A 17,130-nucleotide genomic window follows, 5' to 3' on the forward strand; every position below is an offset into this window, starting at 1 on the left:
AGTTGTTTTAGGTTTTGTGCTTGTCAAATTAACCGTTAGGTTTATTCCGCATTTGTTCAAGCCTCAACCGTAATTATTTTAAAGCGCCTATTCACCCCCCCTCTAGGCGACATCCACGATCTTTCAATCTGCACATTCAATGTTGTTTTTCAATTGACCAGTTCATTTTTTCATTCATTGAATTTAGATTTTTAGTTTTCACGACTCTACTTCTAACGTCAAAGAAAAACAAAAGACTTAAAACGATACTACTACAATAGCTAGAACATGCACATTGCAATGTGATAGAAGATACACCAGAGTGATTATTAAACATTTTGTCGCGAATCCATGTAGGATAACCATTAACTGAAAAGATCAAACTAAAGAAACATGTCTACCTCAACTCACTTAATTAATCATAAAATCTAATTCTAAAAAAGGATACATTTCTATTTTACAACTACTCAATTTTTACAAACTATTTTTGAAAGAGATAAATCAATAATAAATCTGACAAAGGGAAGAAGAGATAAGAGGAGGCTAACTTTTTTTCAACCATGGCTTACTTAGTCGTTAGGTCTATTATTATCAAATCTTGTTAGGTAATTGATGTATTTATTTTCAAGGGGTTAATTCTCATATCAAAAGCCTCCTTTACTTTTTTAAATGGATCTCCGCACTCAATGATATTTTTAACATCACCAATACTTTACCAATTATAGTGTTAACCCGTTCATTTACTACGAGTAGTAGTCAATAGTTTTAATTCAGTGGATCATGTTGTTAATTTTCATCGTCCCACTTTTTAATGTTAAGTGGGGCAAAAGACGTAAATAAGTAACCATTGCATATAAATAAATAGTTAGCACGTGCAGTGGTGAAGCGTGAGTGAAATCCAAAGAGGGGCCAAAACCAATGTTCAAGAAATCGTTAACTGGTAGCTGCTCGTTCGGTTTAGGAGTAGTAATTAATTGGTGAATCAGCCTATTAACTGAATTAATCGGTCGATCATTAATCGGTAGATTGAATAGAAACTTGCCAACATATATCTAGAATTTTTTATGTATTATACCATATTCTCAGGCTCCCAGCTATGTAGTATACCAAAACATGCTGCCATACACATATGAAAAGTACAGGGAGGAGGTAAACTTTTAATCCTAGCTATTAAGGAGCGGGGTGGGGCTGGAAGGGCTTACGAGCCTAAAATTTGGGCCTTCTTTGCCCACCTGTTAATGGGCAAGTAGGGATTAGTCGACATGACAACTGATTAATCGGTCTAACTGGCCAATTAATCGGCCTGACAAGTTTACGCCTGAATAGGTGTCATGCTACAAGTAGCGATTAACTGGTCTGTTAACTAATTAATCGGGTGAATTTTTGAACAGTGGCCAAAACGGCTAGAGAGATTAGAGGTTGGGAGATTAGCCGTGAGTTTTGGCTTAGCAGGGGCACATCCTTGCAGTTTTCTCTCTTGGAGGGGGGATCCTTCTTAGTCCCTGTGACCCTCCGATAGTGAGCACGTGTCTATGCAACGCGAGGGTGTGTACACTAGGGTGACATTAAGCTTTCTTTAAGTGGATAATTGGGGCTTGGAAAAACGAGAAAACATGTCTCGATAGTAACCTTCTTTAAACAGGATCTGCGTATTCATTGATGTTTTTCGATTAACCAACTTAGTATTTATTTTATTCATTGAGTTTAGGTTTTTACTTTTCATGATTCTATTTTCAAAGAAAAACAAAGGACTTTTTGTCATGAAGCCATGTAGGATAACCGTTGACCGAAAAGATAGGCAAACTAAAAATACATACCTATCTTAATTCACTTAATTACTAAAATCACTTCACTGAAAAAGGATACATTTTTATTTTACAACTACTTGATTTTTGCAAACTATTTTTGAAAGAGAGAAATGACTGATAATAAATCTGATAAATGGAAAAGGAGATATCAGGAGTCTGACTTTTTCAATCACGGGTTACTTAGCCGTTAGGCCCCTTACTATCATATCTTGGCAGGTAATTGATGGGTTAATTTTGCTGGGTTAATTGGCAGATCAAATCCCTCCTCAAAAAGATGGCCGCATTGAAGCGCCAGCCGAGCGGACCAAACCCAAACGCCAAAACCCCCGCCTCAAAAACCACCCAAAGCCACGGCCACCCGAACCAAGACCAGCAGAGCTCCACCACCACCACCCGAGCCGCGGCAGCGAGCAGAGCAGCAGCAGCAGCAGAACCCACCTCCCTCATCCCCTCTCCCCTCCCCCCATCGACTGCGATGATGGAGATTCCACCACGCGCGCCCGCCTCCTCCTCGTTCCCCGCATAAACCAGCCCACTCTTTTCACCCCCCTCCCTCCTCCCTCCTCTGTTCTCCGAGCGAGTTTGAATCTTGGGGATGGCCAAGGCGGAGAAGCTGGTGGTGGAGGTGGTGGCGGCGCACAACCTGATGCCCAAGGACGGCCAGGGCTCCTCGTCGGCGTACGTCGAGGTGGAGTTCGAGCACCAGAAGCGCCGCACCCGGCCGCGCCCCAGGGAGCTCAACCCCGTCTGGAACGAGCGCCTCGTCTTCCCCGTCGCCGACCCCGACGACCTCCCCTACCGCGCCATCGACGTCGGCGTCTACAACGACCGCGCCGCCTCCGCCTCCGGCAACAGCCCCCACGGCCGCAACTTCCTCGGCAAGGTGCGCGTCCCGGCCGCCGGCGTGCCCGCGCCAGGGGAGCCCGTCGTGCCGCAGCTCTTCACGCTCGAGAAGCGGAGCCTCTTCTCGCATATCCGGGGTGAGATCACGCTCAAGATTTACCGCGCCGGCGCCGGGGCCGGCGAGATGGTCGCCAAGGGCAAGCAGGAGAAGCCCGCCAAGGCGGTGGTGACTGGCCCCGAGGTGGTCGCCGCGCCGCCCGTGAGTGGGGGCAAGAAGCAGCAGCAGCAGCAGCACCAGCGCCAGCAGCCGGTGGTGGCCGCGCGGCCGCATCAGACGCAACAGCAGCAGCCGCAGCAGCCCATGGACGTCATGCCGCAGCCGCAGCCGGCGGCCATGAAGCCGGTCATGCTCGCCGACCACTACCCCGTCCCGGCCATGTTCCCCGGCGGCCCCGCGGACTTCTCCCTCAAGGAGACGCGGCCCCACCTGGGCGGCGGCCTGACGGCTGACAAGGCGAGCGCCACCTACGACCTGGTCGAGCAGATGCAGTACCTGTACGTGCGCGTGGTGCGCGCGCGCGGCGTGGCGACGCCCGGCGAGGCCGTCGCGGAGGTCAAGCTCGGGAACTACCGCGGCGTCACGCCGCCGGCCGCCGCGCACCAGTGGGACCAGGTCTTCGCCTTCTCCAAGGAGACCATCCAGTCCTCCTTCGTCGAGGTGTTCGTGCGCGCCCGCGGCAGCGACGACCACGTCGGCCGCATCTGGTTCGACCTCTCCGAGGTGCCCCGCCGCGCGCCGCCGGACAGCACGCTGGCGCCGCAGTGGTACGCCATGGAGGACCGCAAGGGCGAGCGCGGCAGCGTGGAGGTGATGGTCGCCGTGTGGTACGGCACCCAGGCCGACGAGGCCTTCGCCGAGGCGTGGCACTCCAAGGCCGCCGGCGTCCAGGGCCACGGCCCCCTGGGATCCATCAAGTCCAAGGTGTATGTCGCCCCCAAGCTGTGGTACCTCCGCGTGTCCGTCATCGAGGCGCAGGACCTGCTTCCCGTGGACAAGGGCCCCATGGCGATGGGCCGGTACCCGGAGCTCTTCGTGCGCGCGCAGATCGGGAGCCAGATGCTGCGCACACGAGCGTCGCCGATCATGGCGAACCGGGGGCCGACGAGCCCGTTCTGGAACGAAGACCTGATGTTCGTGGTTGCCGAGCCATTCGAGGAGTTCTTGGTGGTGTCCCTGGAGGATCATGTGTCGCCGGGCAGGGACGACATCCTCGGCCGCCTCGTCGTCCCGGTGACTGCCATTGAGAGGCGCTGGGATGAGAAGCTTGTTGTCTCCAGGTGGTTCGGGCTGGACCGCGGCAACGGCGGCGGCAATGTCCCCGCAAACAATCCGAACAACAGGTTCGGGAGCCGGGTGCATCTCCGGCTAAGTCTCGACGGTGGCTACCATGTTCTGGATGAAGCAACGGCGTACAGCAGCGATCTCCGGCCGACGGCGAAGCAGCTGTGGTACCCGCACGTCGGGGTGCTCGAGCTCGGCGTGCTCGGTGCCACCGGACTGATACCGATGAAGGGCCGGGCCGATGGCAGGGGCGCGACGGCGGATTCGTACTGCGTCGCGAAGTATGGCCAGAAGTGGATCCGCACGCGCACCGTCGTCGACTCGGTGTGCCCCCGCTGGAACGAGCAGTACACCTGGGAGGTGTTCGACCCCTGCACCGTCATCACCGTCGGCGTGTTCGACAACTGCCATGTCGACAAGCCGGCGTCGGGGAGCAACACCACGGTGGCTGTCCGTGACAACTGCATCGGCAAGGTCCGCATCAGGCTCTCGACATTGGAGACCGACAGGGTGTACACTCATGCCTACCCTCTGCTCATGCTGCATCCCTCCGGCGTCAAGAAGATGGGGGAGCTCCACCTGGCCGTGCGCTTCTGCTCCAGCAATGCCGGCAACATGTACCATGCTTATGCCCGCCCGATGCTCCCCAAGATGCACTACGTCGAGCCGCTGCTGGTGCGGCAGGTCGAGAGCCTGCGGTTCCAGGCCACGAGCGTCGTCGCCGCCCGGCTCGGCCGCACCGAGCCGCCGCTCGGCAAGGAGGTCGTCGAGTACATGCTGGATCACCGCTCGCACCTGTGGAGCATGCGGCGCAGCAAGGCCAACTTCTTCCGCCTCGTGTCCGTGCTCTCCGGCGTGATGGCGGTTGGCCGGTGGTTCGAGCTGGTTCGCTCCTGGCACTACCCGGTGCACTCATGCGTGGCCGTCTTCACGTTCCTGGTGTTCGTCCTGATGCCGGAGCTGATCCTGCCGACGGCATTCCTCGTGATGGCGTTCACCGGGCTGTGGCGGTACCGCGTGCGCCCGAGGCACCCGCCGCACATGGACATGCGGCTGTCCCACGCGGACGCGGCCACCGCCGACGAGCTGGACGAGGAGTTCGACACGTTCCCGTCGAGCCGCGGCGACGTGGTGCGCTTCAGGTACGACCGCCTCCGCAGCGTGGCCGGGAGGGTGCAGACGGTGGTGGGCGACATCGCGACGCAGGGCGAGCGGATGCAGGCGGTGCTCAGCTGGCGCGACCCGAGGGCGACGATGCTCTTCTCCGTCGCCTGCGTCGCTGCCGCGGTCATCGCCTACGCCGTGCCGATGAAGCTGCTGGTCGGGCTGTGGGGCCTCTACGCCATGCGCCCGCCGAGGTTCCGCAGCCGGATGCCGTCCCCGCTCATGAACTTCTTCCGGAGGCTGCCTTCCAAGGCCGACATCCTGCTCTGATCAGCCCATCTTCCTTCTCTGAAGTTGGCTTCAAAATGGGTAGTTAGTGGTTATTTTGGAGGGAAGAGGATGATGCTTCAAAGGTTTCTAGCAAGAAACAAACTTGTTCGCTTGCTTGCTGCAGGTGGTGCCTGGCATGCTAGTTGCTTAGCTTAATTGCTGTTAGAGTTAGTAGTTAATGTATTCTGCGTCTTCGTGGCAGCAGCGGTAGAAGTAGGGCAAGACTTGTGGCTAAGCATATCAGCCCTTCTTGTAGTTCCGGTTTCAGTTGTGCAAGGACTAAGTTTCAGTAGATGGCAGTATGCCTTTGTCGAAAAAAGAGTTAATCTATTATGTGACGACGATTGTTGATGAAAGGATGTCTAAGTTCAATATATTGCTGTTAATCCATGTGATCATAATGTGCTGATTTTAGCAGCTTTTAGCTGTAGCAGGGTAGAAAACTTGGTGCTTTTTATGGTGCTACTGTTGCTATCTGCTGTTCTTGTAGTCACAGTTTCAGTTGAGCAAGCGATGAGTTCAGTTAGTGGTCTATGTGATGATGATTAGTTGATTAGGCAACAAGGTTTAATCGAATCTACCCTGTCTGTTGTTATCTATGGTGAGCTGCAGCTGTGAGGATGAAGTAATAGTAAATGTTTGATTTGTACTACAAAGACTGGGAATGATGCCTCTCACGTGCATGTATGTTTTGCTTTTGTTTCTGCTGAAAATACAAATCTTGGTGTTTGGAGTTGAGGCATGTGGCGCCTCTTTTGTTTTAGTTTGTCTCCACTCTGTTCCCATGTGGCTGCAAGCTTAAACTAATGCAACATGGAATGTGTTGCTGGTGTGAGCTCTGAATTCAGCATGTTGATGCGATTGGAGCAAAGAAATTCAGCATGTTGCATGTCGAACGCCACCACCGCAGCATGGGGGAAATTCGGGTTGGTTATTTTGGCGGGAAGGGGATGATGCTCCGAAAGAATGTAGCAAGAAACAAACTTGTTTGCTTGCTGCAGGTGGTGCCTGGTATGCTAGTTGCTTAGCTTAATTTCTGTTAGTGTCAAGTAGTTAATGTATCCTGCTGCTTTGTGGTGTACCTTTGGTAGTAGCAGTAGATGGCATATCAGCCCAGTGGTGATGTTGTTCTTGTAGTTCCTGTTTCAGTTGTACAAGGATTAGGTTCAGTAGATGGCAGTCAATCTATTATGTGATGATGAAAGGACTAAGTTTAGGATGTTGCTGTTAATCTGTATGTTGAAGATTTGATGAAACAGACAGGTTTAATTTACAATTACAAAGAAACAGACATGTTTAATTTACAATTACAAAACTGTGTTATGTAATGTATGGTGCTTCTTTTAGCAGGAGCAGTAGCAGAGTAGAAAGACATGGTACTGCTCTTGTAGTTGTAAGCAGAAGCAGAGCAGACTGGTGGTGGTGCTATTCTTGTATTCATAGTTTCGCTTGTGCAAAGACCAGGTTCAGTCAATGGCAGTTAAATCTATGTGATTTTTTTTTCGAAAAGGAGGTTATCCCCCGGCCTCTGCATCAGAATGATGCATGCGGCCATTTTATTAATAAGCAAACAATTCAACAAAGTCTCCAAGTCTCAAAAGGCAAAAGGGCTCACAAAAAGTTAAAAAATACGGGACAACCACAACAGGTGGAATAAAGATAGATAGAAAACTAAACACCTATCCTATTACATGACCGCCATCCAAACCGGTTGATGATAGCCCGCGCTACCGTCTCCCAACGGATAGACCCAGTAACCATACGATCCCTGGCACCCGTAGGAGTGAGCAGCGACCACAAACGGATCAATGTAGTGGTTCGGAAAATAACATGCAATAAATGAATATATGTTGTTCTGTTAAAAACCAAATCGTTCCTACAGTTCCATATAGCCCATAATAAAGCACATACTCCTACAGGGATATGTTTCGCTATTTCTGTCTCAACTCCATTTAGCCACGTCCCAAATAACGTGTGGATGCTATTTGGAGGAGTAATGTTAAACACTATATGAACAGATCGCTATAAAAATTTGGCCATTGGGAAATCAAGAAATAGGTGTTTGATAGATTCATCATGATCACAGAAGCTACATCTTCGAGATCCTGTCCAGTTACGTTTTGCCAAATTGTCCTTAGTGAGAATGACTTGTTTGTGGACAAACCACATGAACACTTTAATTTTTAAGGGCACTTTACTTTCCAAATATGCACAGATCGAGGGATAGAGCCAAGAGTTGATAATATCCAAATACATGGATTTTACCGAAAACACTCCATTCTTGGTTAGTTTCCAGTGCAACTAGTCTGGCTGTTGAGAAAGGTGAACATCCATCAATCTTCTCACAAGATGGAGCCAAGCTTCCCAAAGGCTTCCCGCTAAAGTCCTCCTGAATTGAATATTGAGAGGATTGGACTATAATACTTTTGCAACGTAAGCATCTGTACGCTGAACAATATTACGGAGGGAAGGATATTGGATAGCTAGAGGCGTCTCCACTAGCCATGTATCCTCCCAGAATCTCATGCGATTACCATTACCAACGACATGGAAGAAGGCTGATTTCACTCCCAAAATCTCATAAATCTATGTGACAATGATTAGTTGATGAACCAATTAGGTTTGTCCATGATGAGCTGAAGCTGTCATAGTAAATGTTTGATCTGTATTTGACAGACCGGGAATGATGCCTCTCACGTGCATGTGTGTTGCTTTTGTTCTCTGGTGAGAATAAAAATCTTGTGTTTGGAGTTGAGCCATGTGGCGCCTCTTTTTGTTTTAGTTTGTCTCCACTCTGTTCCCATGTAATTCTTGCTTATGGTCTGAAGTTTGAAAATGCAAGTGTTTTTTTTTCTCTTCTGTTAACTGTCCATGATCTTCAGAGAAATGATATCCACTAATTGTCTGGTTATTGAAGAACAGTTCTTGTCTAGTGCCAGTGGTTACTGAATTTCTATAAAAAAAATGACATCTTGTATGAACTCAGAACATGCAAAGAGGTCCAACTGACTGGTTACTGAACACACGACTTCTTGTGTCAGTGGTTACTGCAAGTACTAACTAATTCATGTCATTTGTTGAAGCAATCAGAGCAAAGAAAAGTGGCATCTTTATGATCCTGAAATTCGGAATGTTGCAGCTCATGAAAACTTGGCTAAACTATTGGCGTCCATATTTGCCTTTGTAAATTCAAAAGTAAAACTACAATTAAAAGCTAAAGCTCTATGTTTGATTTCAGTGATGATTGCTCCATAAGATCCTCTGCTACCTTCCTCAATGTCCTTGATCACCTGTTTTGAATCCAAAGCTAAGATGAAATTGTGCAGCATCACATCTTGGGCTAAAGATAAACCCTCACGACATGCTATCACATTCAGCGTCGCCATGTCCGTGATTCCATTGATGACCAATGCTAAGCTCCCCATAAAGTTACCTGATGCATCTCTACATACTGCTGCGGCAGCGCCTTGATCATGATTGCGTGAAAAAGCACCATCAACATGAATTTTTGCAAAACCCTGGGGTGGAGCCTTGGGTCTAGCATTGCGGTTTCTTGGAGCTGCTGGTGTCTTGACATTCTTTCGTGGCAGAAGATCGAGGTCCGCAATAAATCAAGGTATAAAATGGTGGGTAGCTGATGGACTCTCATAGATTTGCTCGTGAATGACCTTCCTTAGAGCCCACCACAATGCCCACAACATAACCACCAGTCTGATGAATGCATCATGCGACAGTGTTTCAATCATGGTAAAGAGCCACTATCAAGCACTTGGTTCTGTAGTCTTTGTTTGAAGGTTGCGTTTGGGCTTATTGGGCAGTGATATAGGCCCATATTTGGTTTGTATACACCGTAAGTAAGTTGCAATTTGTGCATGCACGCTCCTGTCGTTTTCATAAACAATATGGTATTATGAAACTGTTTTAGAATCCAGTAAAGCCATAGCCTTTAAAACACTTCAAACTAAGTAAGTTGGAATTGATGCATGCATGGCTCTATCAAGATCATCATGGAACCAAGCCAATTAGTCTTGATCTATAAACTCCATCAAGGGCTTTTCCAACTGCTTTATCTCTGCGCCCCAATACGCATGTGTTCAATGCATGTTGTCATTCATGTCTGAGGAAGTGGATGGGGGTGAGGAGGTGCTCCAAGATAGGAAGAAAGAGACTATAAGAGAGGATAAAGAGGTAGGCGATACTACTACCAAGCTACGAGCCTATGGGCTGTGGTCAATTGACGGGCACACATGGTGACCCCTGCTAGAAGCCAAGAAAATGCTATCAATACATTATACTATGAACTAAGCAATCTTAGCTCTTTCCATCAGTTGCTCTTATTACCATACCAATACAATGACCTACAAAAAATCAAGCTCATAAGCATAAACTAAAATAAGAAATTTATAGGAAAATATTATGAAGAATTTAGGACAACATCATAATTTGCCAAATTTGACTATTCAACCTTTCGATATGGGACAAGAATTGGGGAGACCCAAATAAAAGTATGTTCAGAATTGTGTAAATAACTTGTTCTAGATGTCAATAAATATACATTTAGTTTGAGTGGCCCAAAGTATATCACATATATTGTACAAAGGTAAAACAATGAATATCATCCAATAAGGATAAGCTCGAGGTGATCAGAATGCGTATGGCGCATCAACTTACACTAAACCATAAGCGATGTCATGCATAACAAGCATGCCAAAAATCAAGGTGTACATATGCAGAAGTAGAATCATCTATATTTTTTTGTTCACCACTGATTACAATAAGCGATGTCAATAATAAGTATAAAGGATGCACACCGCGTAAACTTATTTTTGAACACAACATGTAAAAACATTTGCCAACCCTCCAATTTATATTTAGAAGTTTCTGTAAACATGTTTATCAAATAATACACTAGAAACGATTATTGAGATATTAGTTAGATCATAGAGATCTCTGTCATGATATCTAATACTAATACTAAAATATATGTGAACACACACACACCCACACACACACACACACACACACACACACACACACATAAACATATATGTATACATTATATAGTATGCGCAATTGTAAAAAATCAATCAAAGAGAACTTTGCAACACACAGTTTAAATTTAGCATATTGGAAAAGATTAGTAATGTACACCACAAATGTATAACAAATAACAACATAAGAAATATTTAGAAATTAACATAATCATATAGTAAATTATGTCAATTAATAATGGAAAATCATACTAATTAAGACGTCTTTATGAGTTTTTTAGAAATAACAACTTAGTATAAAATTAGAGTATATGCCTTACAATGTGTTTGGTTTGGAGGAATTAGAATGAATGAGAATTAAAGAGGTATGAGACTAAAAGTCCCTTGTATGATTGGAAGTCATGAGAGTTGAGGTAGGAATGGGAATGAGAGTTAAGGGAGGAAACTCCCACAGATTTCTTCCATGGAGGACCTGGTAATTTAGGTGGGGATTGGGAATTGAACAAAAAAGAAACAAACACTGGATTGATTCTCCACATTCACGGGTCCATCTGGATTTATTGCTCCCATTTCTGTTTTTGTTTTTCTCCATACACATGTTCATGCCATGTTTGATTGAGGCACAGAGTATGGCCCTCCTGTACCGTAGATCTCGAGCAAGAGACGTATTGATAGGAATAAATCTCTCGTTTGCGACTTGCTGCCGCTGCCGGCCGGCCGGGGACTTGGTTGCCCTTTGCACGTCCACTCCTTTGCATATAGATTGAACGTTTATCCGCCATGCTTGTTGCACGATATGGTAGAACGACAACTCTAATCAATGTTTAATTAGGATAAATACTAGCACTATTCTCATGCCTAAACTCACGCAACAACCAAGACAATAACTACCTCTCAAATTCCCATTAGCCATTCGAGTCACACACCAAACAAAGGAATGGGACTAAAAATCAATTTCCCACATGTAAACCTCCCACAAACTCCCACCACTTAACTCCCATTCCCCTACCTTAATTTTCCCAAACACGCTGTTATTGTCTTGGTTTGTGGCTAATAAGTATAATTTGTGCTGGCATGACGAACTACGTGTCATCAAAGGTTCACTCACCTCCTGAGTACCACCTATAAGTTGTGCGCATCGATTGGTTTATTCATGGAGGATTCACGATCAGCGTGTCACCGTATCTCAAGCAGACCATTGTGAACAACGCGGCGATGAGGTGAAAGAGATATCATGGCATGATGTAGTATATTTAAGACAGTAAAATTGAGCACAATCACAAACCCTCCCTTTGTTGGTGTTACTGGCCGTCAGATCATGTTTTGTGGTAGTCCTTGTCTTGAAGCAGAAACCTAAAAAAGGAATTCTTTCTATTCCAAAATCCATCTTATTTCCGGTCCGCTTCATTCATTCCCTTACTAATAAATCCAATTCATCGCTAATGGCGAAACCAGCTTGTATGTACACCGCACAACTAACATTTGATTGGTAGGTTTGATCAGCTCTTCTCACCTTTCCGTCGACATCTACTAAGGCTTCAGCTTAAGTGGGTTCAGCCGCCCCAAATTTGACTCGATCCAGGGTTATATATCATAAGGGACGGCTTCGACAAGGGGTTTGATTCGTTCTTTGAGCAAAAAGATAAGGTCGGAATACCGGAGTTCTTTCTTTGCTTCCAAGAACATAGATTCCTTCTATTGTTGGATGCCTGCGTAATCTTGCCTGGCCCTCCAAATTGACTTAGTTGTCCTATGGGCTGCTACTCCCTTAACAAACGAAGCCTTCTTTGGTTGACTGGGCGTCCCTCATGAATCCTATTTCAGCGGGTCCTCCATGACACACACGTCCTCCTCCCATCCTCTATCTCGCTATGTGCCCGCTGACAACTCTTGTTGCCCACCTGAAATGTGCCGCCCACTGCCGCCCTCCTCTTCGCGTACCTAACGTCCCATGCTGTTGCAGTTGGCCGCCTCCCACCGCTACCCTTCCCTTCGGACCTCCACTCCCCCCGCCGTCGCCGCCAGCCACATCTAGCTGCCTTCGAACTCCTCTCCCTCACGTCTTGATTCATCTCTTCCCATCCCCATCCCTTTTGGCCATGTACATTGCGTAAGGTTGGCATCTTTTGAACTCCTACCCCTCTGCTAATTGATCCGGTTCACGAGACCAATGTTTCTTGATACAGTTGAGGGATTTGCTTGTTTGTTTGCCATATGGAGCTGATCTTGCATTGTAAAAAAAATTCCACCCCCATAATGTTCACATGGGTAGTTGATAGCCTTGGTTGATCTTGCTTCATGCCTAATTTGTGTTTCTGTTGTGTTTGCAATGAGGACTGGGATCACGGTGATACGTCCATTTTGCATCATGTTTTCTTACGGTTATATATATTATTTTTGGTCATTATTCCACTTTATGATGCAATTCTAATGCCTTTCTCTCTTAATTTGCAACATTTACATGGAGAGGGAGATTACCGGCAGCTGGAATTCTGGACCTAAAAGAGCTACGTAAAAGATACATATTCTGCAGAGCTCCAAATGACCTAAAAGTTCACGGAGATTTTTTTATTGAATATATAAAAAAACCATACTAGAGCAAAGAAATACGAGAGGGGGCCACCAGTTGCTCACAAGGCAACAGGGCGCGGCCACCCCTTGGGCGCGCCCTGATGCCTTGTGGGGCCCACAACTGGCCTCCGGTGCCCATCTCCTGCTATATGAAGGGTTTTGACCTAGAAAAAGAAATAAGAGAAGCCTTTCGAGGCAAAGCGCCGGCGTCTCGGGGCGGTCTGGGTGGGAGCACTTTTGTTCTCCGGCGGAGCAATTCTGCCGGGGATACTTCTCTCCGGGAGGGGGAAATCGAAGCCATCGACATCACCGACGATCCTCTCGTCATGGGAGGATCAATCTTCATCAACACCATCTCATCTCAAACCCTAATTCATCTCTTGTATTCAATCTTTGTCCCAAAACCTCAGATCGGTACATTAGCCCCTTCCAAAAGGGCGAGTCATTAGGTCTTATGGTAACCTGGGCTAAACTCTTAGATTGTAAGTATTTGTTGCGTAGAATCTGTGACCACATACCATTAGTCTCAACTGATAACCTAGATAACCATTTGCTTAGCAAGCATTTATTTTTAATTTCTAAGTTATCAATCCCAAGCCCCGCTTGGTATTTGGGTCTAAATATAATATCCCACCTGATGATTTTGTCCTGGCCAGCAAAGTTCATGTCAATATCATCATACTGATTTGTCGGAGCGCCATTACAAATGCTACCACCGCTATTCTTCGAAGCAGTCTTCCAGGAGTGTATGCACTCAAAACTCTCTTCATCAAAACCTTCTCAGAGCCTCTTCTCTTGTTGTACCTCGATGTCACAATTTGAGTACAAAATCCCATCTTCATTGCATAATCACTGTACACGCGTTGTGCTTCATTAACATTGTCAAAATGCATTCGAATGAATGGGATAATTAGCGGCGATGATACATCCTCATCATCTGGTTACTCAACAAGTGTCACAGCATTTTCATCGGTATTGTTATGGGCATCATGGTCATTGTTATGCGTTGCATCATCCAAGTTTTCTGCCGCATCATCCATGTTCTGATGCATGTTGTCTTCACTATCCATTTTCGAAGGCCCATTCAGATCAAAGGCACCTTTTTCATCTTCTGCCGTAGCCTCTAGCAGTTCATCATCAAGGAAAATCAATGGCTCTGGAGCACCATCCCGCAACAAAATCAGTGCACAAGTTATTGTTTTAAAACTTCAAATATATATGCAGATTCTACCTAATGGATGCAGTATATGAAACATAGTTTACACGTTCATGTAGGGGCCACTTTTAGTTGAAACTCAAATCAATCAGCAACATTTTTTTATGCCAAAGACAAACCATGAAACAATTTTTTTAAATATTATACAAACAACCCTTCTATCAACCATATGTTTCTATGAGGGGGGGGGGGGTGGCTTATGATGTTATATTTTAGTTTAGAAACAAAATTCATCCTCTGTAGCAATATTTTAGAGCATACATGCAAGACATTTTTGAGTAAATATTCGGACCGCAGGTCAATAGTTCATATCTGAACACAAAAACTACGTTTTTAGGTAAGTCGGACCGTGGTTTTTTTTGCTACAAATAGAACATGTTTTTTCAACTAACACATAGCATGTCCTGGTTTATTAGTCCTCCTTGTATTTAGGGCCATATTTTGATCATAATTTTAGGTAATAAAATATAAACTAGGAAAAATAATATCATGAAAACTATGTTCAAATACGAATCCAACAATATATTTTTTGTGACATGTATTAACATTTTGTTAGTTAAATCTATGATTAAAATTTGGGACAAAATACAAAGAGGACCAATAAACCAGACAGAGGTAGTAGCATGTTGCACAAGTTCAAATATCAACTTCTTTTTCTTCAATTTTGAATAAATTCTTCTGCAGCATGTAGCATGTGGCAAGTGTGTCTTCGTAGCATATTTTTTCTCCAAATAACACTAAGAAACGTGTACTAGCATTCAGTTTCACAAACATGGAGAGGCATCCAACCGAACTTTTGTACATATGGTGCTCATGAACTAAAATCAAGGAGTCATTGCAAGAATTCTATGAGAGGATGTATCTAGGGTATTGGAGTATATTCTCACCCAATCGTATTCATCTCGACCATGGCGGGCTGCATGCTCGAAGACCGCCACATTGTTCATGTCTTTGCGTTCGCCGCAACATTAGTCCAATACCACCAGCGTCAAGCAGACGCGAAGGAACTCAACATGGAAGGGCGACGGAGCTCATGCTAACAAGAGAGGTCGAGTCGAGATCCATGGCGGCTAGCAGCTTCTCACGGATGCAAGACCTCGTTGTAGCAATTCCAAGGACGGGCGTGTTGTTTGGGGAGCTCGCCCCAAGCCGCGCTGGTCGGCGGACACAGGCCTCTGACGGTTCCGACCATCGAAGGAGACTACGGGGGCGACACAAACTGCACCTCCCGTGTTCTCGGGCGTGGTCGGGTCAGACGAATCAACCGTTGTAGCAAACAGTCAGGTGTTTTGTTGCAATGATCGTGGGACGCACTCGTACGTCCGATTGGACGGAGGTGGGTTGCTACCTCGTGCAGGTGGGAAGCGACCGGACGAATTGTTGGACTGGCCAAGGTTATGTCATGAGCGACCTAGAATTATCTATTTTTAAGTCCCCGGTGAAAAACTTGAACCAGCCTTTAGAATTCGTATATACAACTTGAAAAGGACGAGAAAAATGTTGATTTAGCTACTCGCCTTCTAAATTTAGTAAATGCTGATCGAAAGTACGGCTGAAAAAAATAAAATTACCGTATCAACTGCGTGCCCTGCCTCGCGGCATCGAGTGGACAAACCCGGCCCCGTTGGAAACAAAAATGAAATGGATAAGCCTGCTTCCCCTGGTGTGGAGGTACAGGCCGAAAACAGTAGTACTGTACACCGTACGCACCGCGCCTGCGTTGAAAAGAGCACGAGCCGAGAGCCGAGGCGCGGCGGTACGAACTGAAATGCGGTCTACACGCCCGGCCATGCATGCGAACGGCGAACTGGCGACGGGCGACGACGTGCCGGCGCCCGCCGTCGCGATCGGTCGACCTCGCTAGGAAGTATAGGAACCCAGCTGAGCAGTGGACAAGAGCTAGCGGAGGCGAAACCGGACTCGGGCGCCCGCCCATGCCGCGGCGCCACGCAGTTTCGATCGATCAAAGCCTTGCACTCGAAGCAAGCAACAACACAACCGGCCGCCGCCTCGCGTTTGCCGACGTGCGCACGCGGCGAGGAGAGGATGACCCCGGCACCGGGTTCTACGTAGCGGCTATCCGGTGGCGTGCCTCGCTTCGCTTTGGATGTGGCTGGCTCGTTTCCGGCGTCGTGGCCCCAGCGTTCGCCTTCGCGTCGCAATAAACAAGGCAGCGGAGACACAGGGTTGGTTACTTGGCTACAGCAGGGGAGCAGGAGGCGGCTGCATGCCTACGGGCTGGGACGTGTTTTTTAAGGAAGAAAATAGTGTATGGTGCACATCGGTCGTGTCGGTCGAGAGCCGCGGGTCCCGCTTCACGTCTGCTCCGCCTCCGTGTGGCTCGTCCAGGTCCAGGAGTGGGTCACACATCTCCACACATGTATTACTGTCGTGTTTGTAGTACATCTACGTACACAGCACTTAAAAACAGAAAAGCGTTTCCTCGCTCCCCTGGAAAAGCGTAGACTAGAAACAACCGTGTTCGCGCCACGAGAAATGCCGCTCCGGTCGAGCATACAAGATGAAAGGAATTTCTTTTTGCGGGAAAGATGGCAGGAATTGGCTTATCCAAACCGGGGCCCGAGCCAAAAAGTGTAGCTGTGGAAAACAGTTTGGCTGCTAGTAAGTCAACCTAGTAGAGTACGTGCAAAAACACGGCGGGATACTGCGGTACTGGCCTCCTCCGCGTCGGTCGGTGTCCGGCGGCCTGGGGGCCGATATTTGGCAATGGATAAAAAGCTGCTTCGACCCCTAGCGTGGTACTCCACCGGCACTGCTCGTACACGCACCGCCCTGCTGCAACGCTGACACGGTGACCATTGTTGCGTCCCGCCAAGGTCGCAGCACCATTGAATACGAGTGAAAATAAACAAAACTGGCCTTTATCTGAAACTTCAACACAAAATGACCCCAATCTGAAAATACTTCATGAAATGGCCCTCTTTT

General features: G+C 47.1%; 1 protein-coding gene across 1 annotated transcript; it reads left to right on the top strand.

Moving 5' to 3' along the window:
* Positions 1-2,120: 2,120 nt before the first annotated feature.
* Positions 2,121-5,807, top strand: LOC123146124 (FT-interacting protein 3). Its single transcript, XM_044565711.1, has one exon. The coding sequence runs from the start codon at positions 2,383-2,385 to the stop codon at positions 5,404-5,406; it is 3,024 nt and encodes a 1,007-aa protein (XP_044421646.1). The 5' UTR covers positions 2,121-2,382; the 3' UTR covers positions 5,407-5,807.
* The last annotated feature ends 11,323 nt before the right edge of the window (positions 5,808-17,130 follow it).

The sequence above is a fragment of the Triticum aestivum genome, chromosome 6D (assembly GCF_018294505.1).
Source record: "Triticum aestivum cultivar Chinese Spring chromosome 6D, IWGSC CS RefSeq v2.1, whole genome shotgun sequence".
In the NCBI taxonomy this organism is placed as follows: domain Eukaryota; kingdom Viridiplantae; phylum Streptophyta; class Magnoliopsida; order Poales; family Poaceae; genus Triticum; species Triticum aestivum.